Source organism: Salvia splendens, chromosome 13 (assembly GCF_004379255.2).
Source record: "Salvia splendens isolate huo1 chromosome 13, SspV2, whole genome shotgun sequence".
NCBI lineage: Eukaryota > Viridiplantae > Streptophyta > Magnoliopsida > Lamiales > Lamiaceae > Salvia > Salvia splendens.
In genome coordinates, this window is record NC_056044.1 from 9,031,192 (window position 1) to 9,049,025 (window position 17,834).

General features: G+C 40.2%; 1 protein-coding gene across 1 annotated transcript; it reads right to left on the reverse strand.

Moving 5' to 3' along the window:
• Positions 1 to 309: 309 nt before the first annotated feature.
• LOC121759980 (autophagy-related protein 9-like) lies at positions 310 to 11,857 on the reverse strand. Its single transcript, XM_042155572.1, has 11 exons — positions 11,601 to 11,857; positions 10,731 to 10,843; positions 9,376 to 10,005; positions 8,906 to 9,226; positions 8,296 to 8,518; positions 2,561 to 2,740; positions 2,253 to 2,459; positions 2,041 to 2,118; positions 1,888 to 1,958; positions 1,670 to 1,780; positions 310 to 1,590 (listed from the first exon to the last, which is right to left on the reverse strand). The coding sequence occupies exons 3-11, from the start codon at positions 9,948 to 9,950 to the stop codon at positions 738 to 740; spliced, it is 2,619 nt and encodes an 872-aa protein (XP_042011506.1). The 5' UTR covers positions 9,951 to 10,005; positions 10,731 to 10,843; positions 11,601 to 11,857; the 3' UTR covers positions 310 to 737.
• Positions 11,858 to 17,834: the final 5,977 nt, after the last annotated feature.

Genomic DNA, 17,834 nt, shown 5'->3' on the forward strand with positions numbered 1-17,834 from the left:
TGTATTAGGAATGAGTCTGGTGAATAGGTTGAAATAATTCTAAATCATGTTAGGAGTAGCTCATGTCCTTTTGGTCATATGTCTGTCTTATTTTTGGTGCTTTAATATTTATTTAGTTCCTATTCACGACATATAGGATGTCTATCTATGTCTGTTATTTAGTTCTCTACAATTAACTCAAAAAAAATATAACCAAAAAATATAACCAAGCAAACTGACATACGAAATCCATACAAGCAATTTAGGCAGAAGTGACAGAATTACCCTTACAAGCAAAAAAAATTCTTCATAGTCAAGCAATCCATACTCTAACCGTACAAAATAATCTTATTCATTCAATTAAGAGATCAAATGACTATTAATGGTGGTTGGTTGTCACCACACTGTTCCCCAGTATCATAATAATGCATAATAGGAGTATAATATTATGTCACGCACAAATGACATGGTAAATGAATGTCATTTTGGAGTGAGTACTGATAATCATTAATAAATAGTGTCGAAACATAGCCTACCATAATACTACTAGCATATATATAGTACAAGAATGATTAGAGCAGTTTTTACAATTTGAGCGTCGACGCCAATAGAATTCACCTCCCCATTGCGAATCAAGCATATGGGAATAAACCAAACTTCACATTCCAATTTCTCTACACTTTTTTTGTTGTTATCTACATGAAATAATTTTGAGATTTTGGATCAATATTCTCCTTGTTTCAAACCTGAGCGAGCTCTCACACCAGGTTTCGAGGGTCAGAATCCACCGAGCCCGAGCCCCCGTCCAACGGGTCTTCATATATGTCGACGAACGGAAGATTGAAATTCCCTCCATCTAAATCGTCCATGTAGAACGTCCTCGACAGCCCCCTCGAGTTTCTCAAGTCCAGCTGATATTCCTTGCTGCTTCTCTCGTCCGAGTAGTTGTCGCCATCATCGTGGGAAGCTTCATGGAAGAAGTTTGGCGGCTCAAGAAAGCTCGTCTCCTGACCTGGACCCTGTGGCCGCGTCCTGGCCCACCAGTGGCTCCTGCCAGAGTGCTGCGTGTCATTGGACTCGTGATGCTGCTGCAGCACACTCTCTTGGTAGAGAGGAACCGATGTCGAAGCTTCTAGATGGCTCTGTGCGCGATCCTCAAACAGGTTGTTGTCCCAGTTGCCATCGTCGTATTTGGGAGTGTTGTTGGCCAGGTGGGACGGCATCCATAGAGCGGGAGGGTTCTCCTCATCATGGTCGTAGCTTCTCGACAGTGTCTCTCTTGTGTTATCCTCATCTCTGTCGTGATTGTGAGAGGTGTAATACCATTCCAGAATGTAGGGAAAATTCTTCTGCTCGCAATCAATCAGCCACATCGAGTAGAACTGGTGGAAGTTCCCCGTATTGTTGAACACTGTTTCCCTCGAAAACATGGCATCCCGTTCGCTCGCGCCAAAGCCTCTGAATCTCAGATTCTGATGCACCATCCCTGATGCCGTCTGCGAGGCTGCTGTTCCTTGACCTCTCAGCTTTTGATCTCTGAATGTTTTCAATGACGCGAGGAACTGCTTCCCGTCATCATTAGGATCCCATGACGGATATGCAATCTGAAAGCTGCATATGGAACTCGACACAGTGACGCGCAAGGCAAAGAAAACGCAACATATACATGTGGTACGGATGGTACTGATACCTCAAGAATGACTTCTCCATTTTCCCCTGGGAACTCCTCTGATCGTGAGACGAGTTAAATGGCGAACCATATCTTTTGTTTCCGTGATTTCTAAAATCGAAGAGGCTAAAGCTGCGCGGAAATAGGAGACGCTAATGAGTTTTCTTCCACCAGCAAAGCAAAAAACGATCCTTATAAACAGTAAAAGCTTTCATTGCTTATCACGAACCAATACTTACCTACAAACGTGGCCCACGCCTTCAACATCCACAGTGAAGTCCTTGATGAACTTTAAGATATCATCCACCCGCTGCAATAATCAAACAAATGGTATTTCTAGGAATACCTTTTGAAATGGAAATAGATGGATGAGAACACATTTAATTACATACCTTAGGGACAACAAACATAAGTAGATATGGCGTGAGAAAGATTGAGGCCATCTCCTCCAATAACATCATTCCAGTGTACTGCACCAAAATATTCATACAATCAGCGTACGCTGTATATTAAGACATAAGTGTGTCTTGTTTCTATAATTATCCCTTTTAATAAAATATACTAGGCACACTACAGTCGCATCAACGTCCATAACATATGATACCTGAAAAAGAGTCTCAAACTCGACCCGCACTGTCTCAGTATTCTCTTTCACGCGCCATCTTTTTGGCATATAGTGCGTGTGTTGTAGAACCAGGGACATTGCCGCCTGTGGATCAAGGACAAGAAGCTCATCCCTCATTGCAGCGCGGCTTATAGCAGTTATAGTTCCAAAAACTGCAGCATACCAGAATAAGTTTCGCCCAAATATCTGCAAGATTAAATCAGAGCCCAGAAAGGGAAAGTTCAAGAATCCTATCAGTCTGTTACTCTTAGAGAGTGAGGTCGTAGTCTAAAAGTTGAAAACCTTACATGGCCTTCCAGGAGAGACTCTTCTAAAAACGCAATTATTATGAGCACAGCAGCAAAGCCACCAGAAACAAACGATATGAACTTCGCCACAATAGTCAAGATGGGTGAAGGAAATTGTTTCAAGTAATCAGAAGAATGCACAATGCTGCTGTTTATCCGGTGCTTAAACAAATGATCAACCTGGAAATGAAAGATAACGGAAAAGAACAAATAGTTAATGTAATAATGGAGTGCTCATTTCAGTTGGAAGAAGAAGAGAAGAAGAAGGAAGCTCGGCTTTGAGCTCGGCTTTGAGTTCGGCTTTGAGCCGAGAAGACAGTTGGTCTTGAGCCGAGAAGCAAAGGAGTTCGGTTTGTGTACCGAGAAAGGAGTTCGGTTTGTGAACCGAGAAGGGAGCTCGGTTGTGAGCCGAAGAGAGTGCTCGGTTGTGAGCCGAAAAGAAAGTTCGGTCTTGAGTCAAGAATAGAGTTCGTCTTGAGCCGAAAAAGAAGAAGCAACAGTTCGGTCTTGAACCGAGAAGGAAGTTCGGCCTAGAGAAACTAGCCGTTGGTGCAGCAGTTAGTTAGCCGAGATGTAGCAGTTATTCTTCTTGCTTTCTTGATTCTTCTTGTAGTTAGTTAGTAGCAGTTGCTACTTGATTGTAGAGCTTTAAATAGCTCAAAACCATGTACGTAGTTAGTAGTGAAAAATCAATAAAGAGTTTTCAAGTTTTCTCTCCAAGATTACCATCTTCGATACTCTAAGTGTGAGTGTGTGTTCTTCTGCATTGTGAGTTATCATACAACTGTGAGTGTGTGTGTGATTCACCTGAGTGTGTGAAAGTCTTGTGCGTATTGAATCCCAACAAGTGGCGCCGTCTGTGGGAAGGGGATATTGAAGCTGATTTGCAGAGGATCAAACGGTTTCAGAGATGGCAGCAAGGCTTGATGCAGAAAAGTTCACAGGCAAGAATGATTATAGCCTGTGGAAGATGAAGATGAAGGCGGTCTTGATTCAACAAGGCTTGGCCGCAGTTCTTGCAAATACAGAAGAGAAAGGAAAGGCTCCAATGCTTGATGATAAAGCTCAGGCAAGGATGGAGGAGATGCAGCTCAAGGCACATTCTGCAGTGATTCTGTGCCTTGGAGATAAGGTCTTGAGGGAAGTTCAAGAAGCCAAGACTGCGGTGGAGATCTTGAACAGGTTAGATGAAGTTTACCTGGCAAAATCTTTGGCTAACCGGCTGTATCTCAAGAAGAGGCTCTATGCCTATAGTTTTTCTGGTGAAAAATCTATCATAGAGCAGTTGGAGGAGTTCAATAAGATCATTGATGATCTGGGCTCTGTGGATGTTAAAATTTCAGATGAAGACAAGGCCATTCTTACATTGAATGCCTTGCCTAGCTCGTATGACCAGTTGAGTGATGCAATTATCTATGGCAGAGATAAGCCTATCACCTATGCAGAAGTCTACTCGGCCTTGATGGCTAAGGAACTCCAGAAGACTACCAGCAGAAGCTCTGCAAGCTCCAATGTTCAAGCTGCAGAGGCCTTGAATGTGAAGAAGTTCAAAAAGCAGAACTTCAAGAAAAAGTTTGAGGGCTCTAAACCCTCAAGTTCTGATGCTCAGAAGGAAACCAGAGCATGTTTTTGGTGCAAGAAACCAGGGCACTTGAAGAAGGACTGCCATGCCTGGAAGAGAAAACTAGCCTCTGAGGGCCACAACACTTCTGATTGTGTAGAGAGTACTGATCCCCCTGCTCAACTCATGAATGTAAGTGATAATGGGATCAGTCACAGGTGGATAATGGACTCAGGGTGCAGCTTCCATATGTGCCCCAACAAATCTTGGTTTCATGATCTTCAGGAAGCATCAGGGACTGTAGTTCTTGGAAATAACCATGTGTGTCAGATCAAAGGGATAGGGAAAGTGAAGCTAAGTTTGCAAGATGGCTCTATAAAGATCCTAACTGGGGTGAGGTATATTCCGGAAGTGAAAAGAAATCTCATCTCATTGGGAATGCTGGAGGAGAAAGGGTTCACCATATTGATGAGTCAGGGAAAGATGCTTGTGAAATCTGGGAATGCAGTGATGATGGAGGCTGACAGAGAGCACATTCTCTATTATCTGAAGGCTAAGGCTGTTGATGGAGAAAGCAATGCAGTGTCAGATGATTCCATAATGCTATGGCACAAGAGATTGGGCCATCCAGCAGAAGGAAGCTTGAAAGAACTCATCAAGAAGGGCCTGATCTCTGGAGATTTCAACAAGATGGACCCCTGTGAGCAGTGTATACTTGGAAAAGCAAAGAAGGCACCCTATCCTACAGGTATTCACTCTTCTACAGCCCCATTAGACTACATACATAGTGATCTCTGGGGCCCTTCACCTGTAAGCTCAATTGGTGGTGGGAAATACTACCTTGCTATTATTGATGACTACACTAGGAAACTGTGGGTGTATATACTGAAAGAAAAATCAGAGACATTCACAAAATTCAAGATATGGTGTAAAGAGGTGGAGCTAGAGAAGGGAAGGAGTGTTAAATGCCTAAGAACTGACAATGGCTTGGAATTCTTGTCTACTGAGTTTGATCTGTTTTGCAAAGAGAAGGGTATGAAGAGGCACCGCACTGTTCCTGGTAACCCCCAGCAAAATGGTGTTGTGGAGAGGATGAATAGGACTATCCTAGAGAGAGTAAGGTGCTTGTTACTCAGTTCTGGTCTGAGCAACAGATTTTGGGGAGAGGCTGTGTATACAGCAGCCTATCTCATAAATAAGTGTCCATCTACTGCCCTTAAGTCTGAGACTCCTGATTACATGTGGTATGGAGCCCATAGTGACTACTCAAAATACAAGGTGTTTGGGTGTGCAGCCTATGCTCATGCTAGGCAAAGTAAGCTTGAGGCTAGGGCTCTAAAATGCATATTGCTGGGGTATCAGAGGGGTGTTAAGGGGTATAGGCTCTGGTGCATTGAGCCTGGTAGGCAGAAGGTGGTGGTGAGTAGGGATGTTGTGTTCTTGGAGGATCAGATGCCATACTTAAAAAGGAAGCTGGACTCCAATGAAGTTGAGAGTGATTTCCTCAAGGTGGAGCCAGTGGGACTTTGCCAAGGAGCAGGTGGAGCCTCTGACTCAGAAAGTGAGTCTGAACCAGAGGATGATGGTGCTCTAGCTCGAGGTAGAAAAATTGATGAGCCTACAGCAGATTCTGCCAGAGAGTACCAGATAGCAAGAGATAGAGGCAGAAGAAATACAAGACCACCTGAAAGGTTTTCTGATGTGGTCTACTATGCACTTTGTGCTGCTGAGGGCATTGATATTGCAGATCCTCTCACATATAAAGAAGCCATGAAGAGTAAAGACAGAGAAAGGTGGATTGAAGCCATGAATGAGGAAATGGAATCTTTACTCAAGAACAAAACATGGATTTTGGTGGATAAATCCAGACTGACTACAGATGGAAAAGAAAGGAGGCTGATCAGTTGTAAGTGGTTGTTTAAGAAAAAGATTGAGACCACTGATAAAGATAGAATCAGATTCAAGGCAAGGCTGGTGGCTAGGGGCTTCACACAGCAAGAAGGAATTGATTTCAATGAAGTATTTGCTCCAGTTGTTAAGCACACTTCGATTAGGATCTTGTTGGCAGTTGTGAACCAGCTAGACTGGGAGCTACAACAGCTTGATGTGAAGACAGCCTTCCTCAATGGGGATCTAGAGGAGACTATCTTTATGGAACAGCCAGAGGGCTATGTGAAGACTGGAGAAGAAGGCAAGGTGTGCCTGCTACAGAAAAGTCTTTATGGACTTAAGCAAAGTCCTAGACAGTGGAATAAGAAGTTTGATGCACAGATGAAGAAGATTGGCTTCTCCAAGTCAGAATATGATGATTGTATTTACATCAAGAAGGCAGGCAGGACTCCCATTGCCTACCTATTACTCTATGTGGATGATATGCTACTTGCAGGCCCTTCTATGACAGAAATTCAGAAAGTTAAACAAGATCTGAAGTCGAGCTTTGAAATGAAGGATCTAGGAGAGTCAAGGAAGATCCTAGGCATACATATTCAGAGAGATAGAGGCTGCAAGAAGCTGTGGATGCTGCAAACTGATTATATTGACAAAGTTATGCAGAGATTCAGAATGGAGAATGCTAAACCTGCCTCAACACCCTTGTCCCAGAGTTTCAGATTATCAAAGGAACAAGCTCCTAAAACTAAGCAAGAGGCTGATGAGATGGAGGCTATCCCTTATGCTAGTGTTGTTGGGAGTATCATGTACACTATGATTTGTACAAGACCAGATCTTGCTCATGCTATCTCAGTGACTAGCAGATACATGGCAGACCCGGGGAAGGAGCATTGGAATGCTCTTAAATGGATATTGAGGTACATGAAGTCAACTAAGGACTGGGGGATTGTGTTCAATGGCTGGGAAGGTGGATCTGAGGAGGTTGTGCAGGGGTATTGTGATGCAGACTATGCTGCAAATCTGGACACCAGAAAGTCTCAAACAGGTTATTTGTTCACCATGTTTGGAACTGTGATCAGTTGGAAATCAGGTCTGCAGAGTGTAGTTGCTCTCTCAACTACAGAATCAGAGTATATAGCTCTCACTGCAGCTGTACAGGAGAGCTTTTGGATCCAGGGAGTAATTTCTGATTTTGGTTTTGACCAAGAAACAATGGTGATTCATTGTGACAGCAGCTCAGCTATATGCTTGGCTAAACATCCGGGTTTCCATGAAAGGAGCAAGCATATAGACATAAAGTTGCACTTTATTAGAGATGAGATTGAAAGGGGAAGGGTGAAGGTGGTTAAGATTAACACCTTGCACAATCCGGCAGATATGCTAACTAAATCTCTAAGTAGAGACAAGTTTGATCATTGCAAGAAGTTGATCAATGTTTGTGCGAGAACTGAGATGAGCCCTCAGGTGGAGAATTGTAATAATGGAGTGCTCATTTCAGTTGGAAGAAGAAGAGAAGAAGAAGGAAGCTCGGCTTTGAGCTCGGCTTTGAGTTCGGCTTTGAGCCGAGAAGACAGTTGGTCTTGAGCCGAGAAGCAAAGGAGTTCGGTTTGTGTACCGAGAAAGGAGTTCGGTTTGTGAACCGAGAAGGGAGCTCGGTTGTGAGCCGAAGAGAGTGCTCGGTTGTGAGCCGAAAAGAAAGTTCGGTCTTGAGTCAAGAATAGAGTTCGTCTTGAGCCGAAAAAGAAGAAGCAACAGTTCGGTCTTGAACCGAGAAGGAAGTTCGGCCTAGAGAAACTAGCCGTTGGTGCAGCAGTTAGTTAGCCGAGATGTAACAGTTATTCTTCTTGCTTTCTTGATTCTTCTTGTAGTTAGTTAGTAGCAAGTTGCTACTTGATTGTAGAGCTTTAAATAGCTCAAAACCATGTACGTAGTTAGTAGTGAAAAATCAATAAAGAGTTTTCAAGTTTTCTCTCCAAGATTACCATCTTCGATACTCTAAGTGTGAGTGTGTGTTCTTCTGCATTGTGAGTTATCATACAACTGTGAGTGTGTGTGTGATTCACCTGAGTGTGTGAAAGTCTTGTGCGTATTGAATCCCAACAGTTAAAATTCAGTATCATGCGTCTTCAAATTAGATTGTATTGCACTTATGTCCCATGGCAAATAACCAGACTTAACTTCCTCCGGAAATCATCCTTAACTCATCAACATACATCACAATATACTGGACCACAACTAGACGTAATGCGAAGTAAGAGTTTTGGATCAAGTTTATGGAGGGTACCTCATTGAATTCTCTGAACATCCACTTAGAGAGATTTGACCATCTCCTGGAAAATGCTGTACTTGGGTGGTTGTAAAACTGTTCAGCGTGCCTCAAGAAGAGATATACGAGCATGAAAATAACAAGGAAAGGAGATAAAAGAAGCAGAGTAACGCCAACTATTATAAGCCTTTTCCTCAATGTAATTGGATCAGAGACAAAGTCTCTTCTAACACGAAAGTTTCTGCGGGGAAAAAAAGCATATGAATGAGCATGTGTAAAAAGGCCATAGAAAGAAAGTATTTTTCTATATTTCTAGAATCAGCTGATCAGGGGAAAAAATCACAATCAGAAATTTCTGTTGAAAACGGAGAAAGACATAAAATAAGTCAGCACATAACGGGGGAGGAAAAAAAATCACATGAATTTTGTATATGACCATGAGATCCCATGAAAGCAGAATTCAATGAATATGAGCAAAATCATTAATGGTATGTAAAACTTAACGAATGAACCGTATAATATAATGATATATCTGTATTTTCCAAATGATGCAGTATGGGGAAGAAGGCCATATTATAACTTATATTCTTGCAATAGGTTATTTACTTAAAATAGCAAGCATAAATACCTGTCAAACATACTCTGGAGTATGCACCAATTCAGCGTCCATTCAAGAGTCTTTGGCAGTACTAGACGAAGTTGTACACCATCTGTACCAACACTTCCAGTTGCGCACGAACCAGGGACCCACTGTGATATGGGAAATGCAAGCACTCCTTTATTAAGCATGCCAATCAAGTAATTTTCCTTCCTCATCAACCTCATGGCCACATCATGCATAGAAAGATCCTTGACCACACATAGCTGATGTGTCCTCTGTACTTGAACAACCTTTTCAAGAATCAGCGACCATGGCATTGTCTGTATTTCATTGTCCGTCACATGGAGGCTGCAAAGACATTAATTAAGCACCCAATACAACATCCTCATTTCAAGAAATTAAGTACTACATACTTTTCACAATTTGAAATTTTTTACATTGTATTAAGAGTTCACATGGATTTCAACCTTATTAGGTACCGCATGATTTATAATTACCAGTTGTAGTAAAACCAACGAATCTTCAGAGTCTCCTTCAACTGCGCAAAGAACCTCAAAAAGCTGAATATACAGTAGATGGAAAATATCCCCAAATATCCAACAATTATAGCTTTCGAAAGAGTGAAAGGAGTCAATGGATGCTTATGTAAAGCTTCCTCATAGAGGTCACAAGGTTTTATTCCAGATTCCACTGCATCCATGCCACATTTTGCACTACGGAGGCCATTCCAATCAACAACGAGCAGAAAAAACCAGAAAAAACATATAGTGAAAGCCAAACTCAGAAGCTCAAACATCCACTTGATGATAATGCACCACAGGCCTTTCTCGCAGTAATAAGTGTACATCCTCTCAAAGAACAAGTCCAAATCATCAATCGGCTCAGCATTCAAGGTTTCCCCATCAAGAAGCCCAGATGGGCTCTCACTATCAGGGCTTGGTGTTCTATGATAATCAGACAACTCAATTTCATGAGGTACATCATCAAGCAACCCAGTATTCAGAGAAGATGTACTACCATGTCGCCACTTGAATATATTAAGAGCATGAAATCCCTTTTGCCCACTGAACATCACTCATACACACTGAATGCATGCAAAAACAGTGTGCCTTAATCAGACCATAATGCTGAAAGACCAAAAGGGAACTAAATTATTCCAACACTTCAGAACATTAATGAAGCACATTATAAGGACAGAAAAAGTGTATCACATATACAGAAACATATACCAAACAACACCTTCTGACATAACACTAATAATTCCATTTGCCATACATTACTTAAAGATGTAGAATCTGTGTAGGGGGCGATAACCCAGTGTCTTGACACTTGGTAGGTAATGTTAGAATATTAAGCATATAATCTTTTTCTAATTTGGAAACAGGTAAGAGTTTCCCATTAGTCCTTTCACATCCACAGAATAATGCCCTTGAAAACAGGAACAACACTATGAGAAGATAAATCTTGTGTTGTACATCCATGTAAATAGTAAGCCATAATATCTCATCTCAAAACAAAAGAGAAAAGGGAAACTTCAAACTAGAAAGGGGTAACTTCAAGAGAGAAAATAACTTCTAGTGATAATGATCTAAAACAAAAGTGTATTAATCCAATATGAAGCATTGTATTTGGATCGACCACATTTGGTTATTATTCAGTATTCATACAATCAATAGCATCCGACACAAGATATCATGCTAACATACCCCAACAAGGCAACAGCAAGAACAAACTTTAAATTATGGAGATATATTCAGTAATGCTAATAACAACAACTATATACCAGGGTATTTTCATGACATTATTGTAGAGTATAGAGAATACACAATGTCGCAAGTAACAGATATGCCACCTTGAAAATCATAAACTTGACTGCAGTGGAAACCAGTTGATATCAATCGGCTACTTTGGAAGGTTTAAGATTTGAGAGTAGAAACTCGCAGCTTCTTGGTATGATCCTGAGATCTAACAAAGTAAATAATAAGTATGTTGCGACATTTCAAAATGCAAATTATCATTTGTTATGTAATTCTTGTCTGGCTTATGTAACTGAACACAAAATAAGAAATGCACTAGTCTACAAGGAACTCTAATTTTCAAGAAGGGCCACAGTGTAACACACTTGAAAACAAAAGTACATATCTTCTTTCAGAACTACATTTTCTCCATACTTCTAAATTATACTCCTAACAGTTACGAAAGAAACTTATATGTGAAATACTATATTTGTCTCATGAAATTTAGATCCATCATGCACCTACAGAATCACATTGAGTGTAATCAAGTGGTAAAAAACAAGGGCAAGACTGAAATAAGTAAACGAGACACATGAAGTAAAAAAACACTGCATAGTGTTTTAATAATCCCCTAGACCAATCACCAGCCCCCAAATTCAGCAAGGCAGCAACGAGCATTCCAAATAAAATGTTATCTAGGGCTCCCCATTTCAAGCAAGAAATGATTGCAAGTAAGTAAACTACATATATTGACCAGTCTCCATACAGAATTAGAGCTAAAAAACCGCTGCCGGAATCATCAGAAGCACAAAAGGTCAAACCTTTAGCAGCAAATAGTGATGCAAATACTCCAAATTTAATTCCTTTTTTCAAATTCTTATAGTTTATATAGAAAATCCGATGCAAAAATAACCATAGACGACATATTTCTCCCCAACTTCTTAAAAAACCCACATAAAGTTTTAAGCATAAATTAAACATTTTACCTCCAGACCACCACCAGCCGAATATCACCGAGTGAAGTAAAGAAATATCTAAAGAAGTTCAATTTTGTTATGAGAAGCAATCGGGAATATTCAGCTGCGCAGAATAATGATCAGAAATATGTATCTTATGGTTTATGTATCCCTAATTAGGTAGGAAATGCGGAGGAGGCAGAAGGGCTTTGATTCAGTGAAAATCTTGAACGAATTTTGATTATTTGATCAAGTTTTGAACTGTATTCCGTTTGCTTCGTCTATTGTGTTTTTCTCTCTATATATCAAAACATGATTTTTTATTTTAATTTTCATTATTTACTTTTCCAATGGAAAAAGGGAGACGTGTAGGCAGAGGGATGCGTAATCTGTCTTTCTCTAATTAATTAATGTGCATGTAATTTCTTAATACAAGAAAAAGATCAACATATGTTAATGAATAGTAGCACCAAAATAAAATAGTGATACCCAAAAATTAATTGCATTTATTAATCTCAGCCTATAAGGCCCCATCTACTATAGTTAATTAATAAATTAGATGGTTAAAGTTTATCGATATAGAATTAAATATCTTATTAAAATTATCTTAGATATAATATTGAATTTTTTATAACAAAACACGAAAATAATATTACCCAAAAAAATACTCTGACTCAACTTAGTTGGGATGAAGGGAGCACTCCACTTTTAACTTCTCAAATAAATTGAACAATATCTTTGATTATTAAAGAACAGTAAATAATATATGTAGATGCATTAGTGGTGTGAGCTTATGTACAACTTTTAGGTGAAGGTTATATTTTTGGTTTTGAAATGCGAAATTTTAAGATGATAATTTTGTTACGATTGTTTTAATGATGCTGACTTTTGTATACTCTCTTCGACCTTATAAATTTGTTACTATCATTTAACCGAGATGAATATTAAAAAAATATAATAGGAAAATGAATTGAAAAAATTAGTGGAACGTGAATCCTATTTTTATATATTAGTTGTATAATAAATAGATGTGGGATCGAGTTAGTGAAATATGTGATATGGATTGTGATACACTATCAAAAATGATAAAAGTAATGGTACAATTTTTTGGATTTATTCTATTATGTGATCTAAATTATTTATAGCATGCAACTTGGTTTATATTAGTATGAATATTTTAAATTTGTAATTTTTCGCTGCAAAACCCAAATTAAATAGATAGAAACTTAAGATAAATGTATGAGTTAAATTAAAGGCATTTTTGTTCCTTCAAATCCATCTACTCCATTTTATTGGAATTAAGTTGGCAGCTAACTTTAGTATGGTCGATCTGTTTCGCCTAGTTCCCTATATTACCAATTACCACTACTCCATTCTACTTCCTTCCTTTCGTGGTAGTAGAATCATTTTTACGGTATGAATATTAAGAAAGAGATGTATCGTGTATTGTATAAATAGATAACAAGTAAGAGAGAGAAAAGAGAGAAAAAAAGTAAGAATGAAAACAAAATAATAATAAGAATTAATTTTTACTAAAATATGAAATGACTTAATTACTATGAAATGTTCTAAAATGAAAAAATGACTCAACTATCATATGGAATAGAGGGAGTATATTGGAGTGTACTTATTTTCGTTGTCCACTTATTAATATGCCAATATATTGACGATTTTGTAATTTTTTTATTTTTTATTCTTTATTAAACCAATATAAATACCATAAACCCTCATCCACTTTTCACACACTTTACACAGAGTACTCTCTACTCTACTCTCTTTCTTTTCTCTTTTCTCACTTTCACACTTTCAAGAATGGATCCGAGTCAATTCTCAAACCCGCATGGTGTCGACGACGATATGCCGATGTTTGGCGGCGCCCGTTGGCCCGGCCACGAAGACTACCGGGTCGAGACTCCTGGATCTGTAGGGTCCACTTTCGTTTCTGACCCTGAGTTTGATCCGTTCTTCAACACGTACGTGTATCGAGTTGAGGACATGGAGCACAGTTGTGGGCAACCTCCTGTCCCTGAGGCGCTGAGGAGGAAGAAAAAGATGGCGCGGAAGGAAAAGGCGCCATCCATCCCAGTCCCACTCCCACCCAACGAGCCCAACGAAGAGTATGCAACGGAGCGTACTGACTACAAGATGGAGTAGTACCTGAAGGTGGCTCAGTATTGGGTCGATATATCGGAGGATTCGATAAGCTCCAACAACCAGACTTCGGGCAGGATGTGGAATCGCATTGAGGCCAGATACAACTCGGTGAAACCGAGTTGGGCGTACAAGCGGACCAAGGTTCAGCTGTGCAAGTGTTGGGATCGGATCAAGGTCCACATCAACAACTTCGGCTATATCTACACGAAGAACAGGGATGGAAGGGGCAGCGGTGAGAGCATGGAAGATGTCCTCCAGAAGTCGATGGCCAAGTACTAGTCGGAGTACGGGCAGTTCGAGTTGTACAACATTGGTTGATCTTGAAGGACAAGGCAAAGTTCAACGGAGGGATACCGGTTGGATCCTCAGCTGCGAAGCGGACGAAGAACATCGCCACTGGCGGTTACACGAGCAGCAGCCCATCTCATGTGGATCTGAACGCTGAGCCAGAAGGGAGTTCTGGCACGCCTACGTCTACTTTTAGACGTCCAATTGGCACCAAGGCTGCCAAAGCCCAGGCCAAAGGGAAGCGAAGGTGGCCGAGTCTGGATCGGCTCCCCCGCAGGCTGCGCCTCTTCCGTCTACTCAGCTCGTGCCCTCAGCGATCAAGGAGTTCAGTGGCTTTCACGAGGTGTGCGAGTATAGGTTTATACTTGACGCACAAAACAACCTTCATACGGAATCCGATCCGGAAGCCTGATGGAGGACTGAGAGAATGATCAAGAATATGAGCCAGAGGTTAAACTTAGATGACTAGATAGGTTTTTATTAATTTAGTAATATAGTTTTTTTCTAAGTTTTTTTGAAGTAATTTAGTAATTTAGTTTTTTTTAGTTAAGTATGATGTAGTTTTTTTTTAATTAAGTAATGTAGTTGTTTTTTAGAATGTGTGGTGTTTAATATAATACTCCATATTTTAGTATTTTTGTAATTAAAAATATAAATAATAAATAATAATATTAAAAATTAAATGCAAATTGAGTTTAATAGATATGGCGAACACTAGGGCGAAACAATTGCAGAAAGAAGAGGAGGACTAAGAAATACTGATGTGGCAACCACTAGGGCGCATCCATTGTGGATGCTCTTAGAATCGCAATTTCCTTGAGATCTTTAAAAATAATGACGGTTACTTTTGTCCATCTGAGACATGTCTTTATTGTAACCCTTGCAATACAATTCTATTATGCTAACTCATTCAATTTTAAGTGTCATTTTGTTTGTGGTCATTGTCTTCCCAATGCTTAGAGCATCCACAATAGGACGGACATCCCAATAGCCTAGTACTAGGACATCCCAAAAATACCTACTGTCACGTCACTAAGACATCCCACTGCACAGCCATATCATTAAGACATCCCACTGCACAATAATAGCCTAGCACTAGGACATCCCAATAGCCTAACACAATAATAACCAATATAACAAATTCACAAATACAGAATTAAAAATTCGACACGAATACGGACGGAGAAAGTGCAATAATAATTTCATTAAATAAAAAAAATTAACATAGTACAATTCAAAAAAATTGTTCAAACAAAGTACATGTTAATATGCCTTGAATCTGTATAGTTTACCGCTAGCCGAACGGGGGTTGTGCATGATAATACATGCGTTAGCCGGTCGCTCGTCCGTGGTGCAAATGAAATGAAGTGCAACGAGCCGTATATATAGAGTTTTGAAAAAAAAAATCGAAAAATGCTCTCGTCCGTCACCTAACCACAATAGCGGACAAGCAGACGGATGATGCCTCCCCACCACGGACGACCTCTCGTCCGTCACCCGCTCGCCGGTTCCAATAGTGGACGTCCGCGACAGACGAGCCGCTAGCCGGTCGCTCGTCCGCCGGGACGTCCGCTATTGTGGATGCTCTTAACCGTCTTTAGTCCAACCATGCGACTCCTACTATGCTACACGGGGACCTGGGATACAGCTGTATCCCACAAACTCAAGTATAATATTCCTCGTGTTTGTCATTAGTTGTCACTGGTTTTATTTGTGGTTTATTCGCCAATACTTGTCACAGTTACTTTTTACTCCTACTATATCCGTCCCACTCAAGATGTCCACAATATTGAGTGGCACGGAGTTTTAGGAAAAATTATTTGGTGTAATAAAGTAGAGAGAAGGAAGATAGTTTGGGTGTTTTAATAAGGAGAGAAAAGAGATGAATTTGTTTCCAAATATGGAAAGTGAACATCTTAAATGGGACAAACTAAAAAAGAAATTTGGAAATCTTGAGTGAGACGGATGGGGTACTACTTTTAGTACGGACCTCACATTCTACTAATTTATTCTCACTTATAATATACTATAAAACTAATACTCCGTTTATCCCAACAAAAACTATCCACTTTCCTTTTTAGTTTGTGAAACGAGGATTTTTTAACACGTGTGCACAGAAATAGATCACTGCAAGCGCTTGGTCAAGACACCACGCTCCTTAAATCCACTAGAGCACAAGGTCTAGGAACTTAAGAGAACATAAAGTGCTTGGTCGTTGGACACACATCGACTCCCCTTCAAAAAAATATAAATCCCTCAACCCGAATACTATGAATTAGTATAGGGAAGTGGGGTCGATCCCACAGAGATGGACTCGCAAAGTAGTGCTCAGAGACTTTGGACAGACAAATGGCTGCTGCCACGCAACAAAAGGGTTGAGAATTTTAAACTAACTCTAGACCTAGGCAGAAAATGTAAATGCTAGACCTAGGACATGTTAAACTTGTAAATTCAGACTTCGACAACAAGAAACATAACCACTTCCTAGACAGTGTAAACAACTACCTAATCTAGCTAAACAGAATATGACTGAAAGTGGGGACCATAATTCCAAAAATGGCAAGTACGGAAAGAACTGCAGATTAACAAACTCTGACGCTAGCTCGCAGCAAAATGCATCCTCTCAACCGAATTAAACTTGCAGATGAACAAAACAGAGCAAAAAGCGAGATTCGACAGAATATAGAGATTTGGTCGTCGTTATCTTGCTGCAACTCGGAAAACATCAGATCTGCGTACACTAGACGGAATGAAAGTAAAACACGTAAACTAAGCATGAAAATCAGATCGAAACTACTCAGATTCACGTCAGAATACTTGATCCACTCCGGATCCAAGACATCCGAACCCAACAACCAACAAATCCAGCAAATCCAACCAAAATTCTTCCACAATCCAACTCCAATCTCCCGGATCTGACCATTAACCTACAATAACTCAGTAAACAGCTGCGAAACGCATCCAACTCAGACAATTTAAAACTCCAAAATCTCAATAAGCGAAACGATCAAACCAGAAATCAACACAATCGCCATAACGGAAAATCAAACTTGCATTTAAACCAGAAACTATTCGGTGAAAACAGCGAACCGAGCTTCGAACAACGAAGCTCGGCAGAGTAAGTAAAATGCGGAAAGCGGAAAATAAATTGTTTCTTCGCTCCTAACAAGAGCGGTGTTACACCATATCGGAAGCTAAGATGAAACCCGAACGTGCGAACTGAGATCTCCTCAAAACTAGTATCAAGTGTGTGTGTGGGAAAGTGAACTAAGCAACAGGCTGTGGTGAGGTCTCCCCGAGAAGATCCCTCCAGCTTGCATGCTTCTGCCTTTTATAGATGCGGACATAGCCCTTGAGTCTTCGTAGAAATCCCTATTCTACCCTTCAACTCTGGAGCTTCCTCCGTCGAGCAATTCTCTTCATAATCGTTCACTAAATCGCCAGTTCCTCGACCTTGTGATTTTTTGGTCTTCTTTCCTGGACCTGGCGAATTCCTTCACACACCTGGCTTAAAACGTGCGTTAGTCCTAGTAAAATCACGAATTAAATCCCTAGACCCATGCATGAAATTAGCCTTATCAAACTGCTCACACTTAAACCATGCTTGTCCTCAAGTATGAAAGACAAGAAAAAGAAATAAGGCGAATTTCAATGCACGCCCCCCCCCCAAGTACTATTCTACAAACAAAACAGACTCCTAGACCTAGACAACTACAACACGAAACACATAAAAATCACAAAAGAAAAGAAAACACATAAGCGCATAAACTGGTATTTTCCTAGCAGCCATCCCCACAAGTTTAAGGTCAATCCAAGCGTTTA

Bases quoted from the DNA above. Each gene is read 5' to 3' on its own strand.
- LOC121759980 (XM_042155572.1), bottom strand. From the start codon at position 9,950: ATGTTCAGTGGGCAAAAGGGATTTCATGCTCTTAATATATTCAAGTGG. The intron at 2,119-2,252 runs GTATCATATGTT...ATTTTGGTGCAG, and splicing joins AGTTTGAGACTCTTTTTCAG to TACACTGGAATGATGTTATT. The intron at 1,591-1,669 runs GTATCAGTACCA...TTCCATATGCAG, and splicing joins ATGGAGAAGTCATTCTTGAG to CTTTCAGATTGCATATCCGT.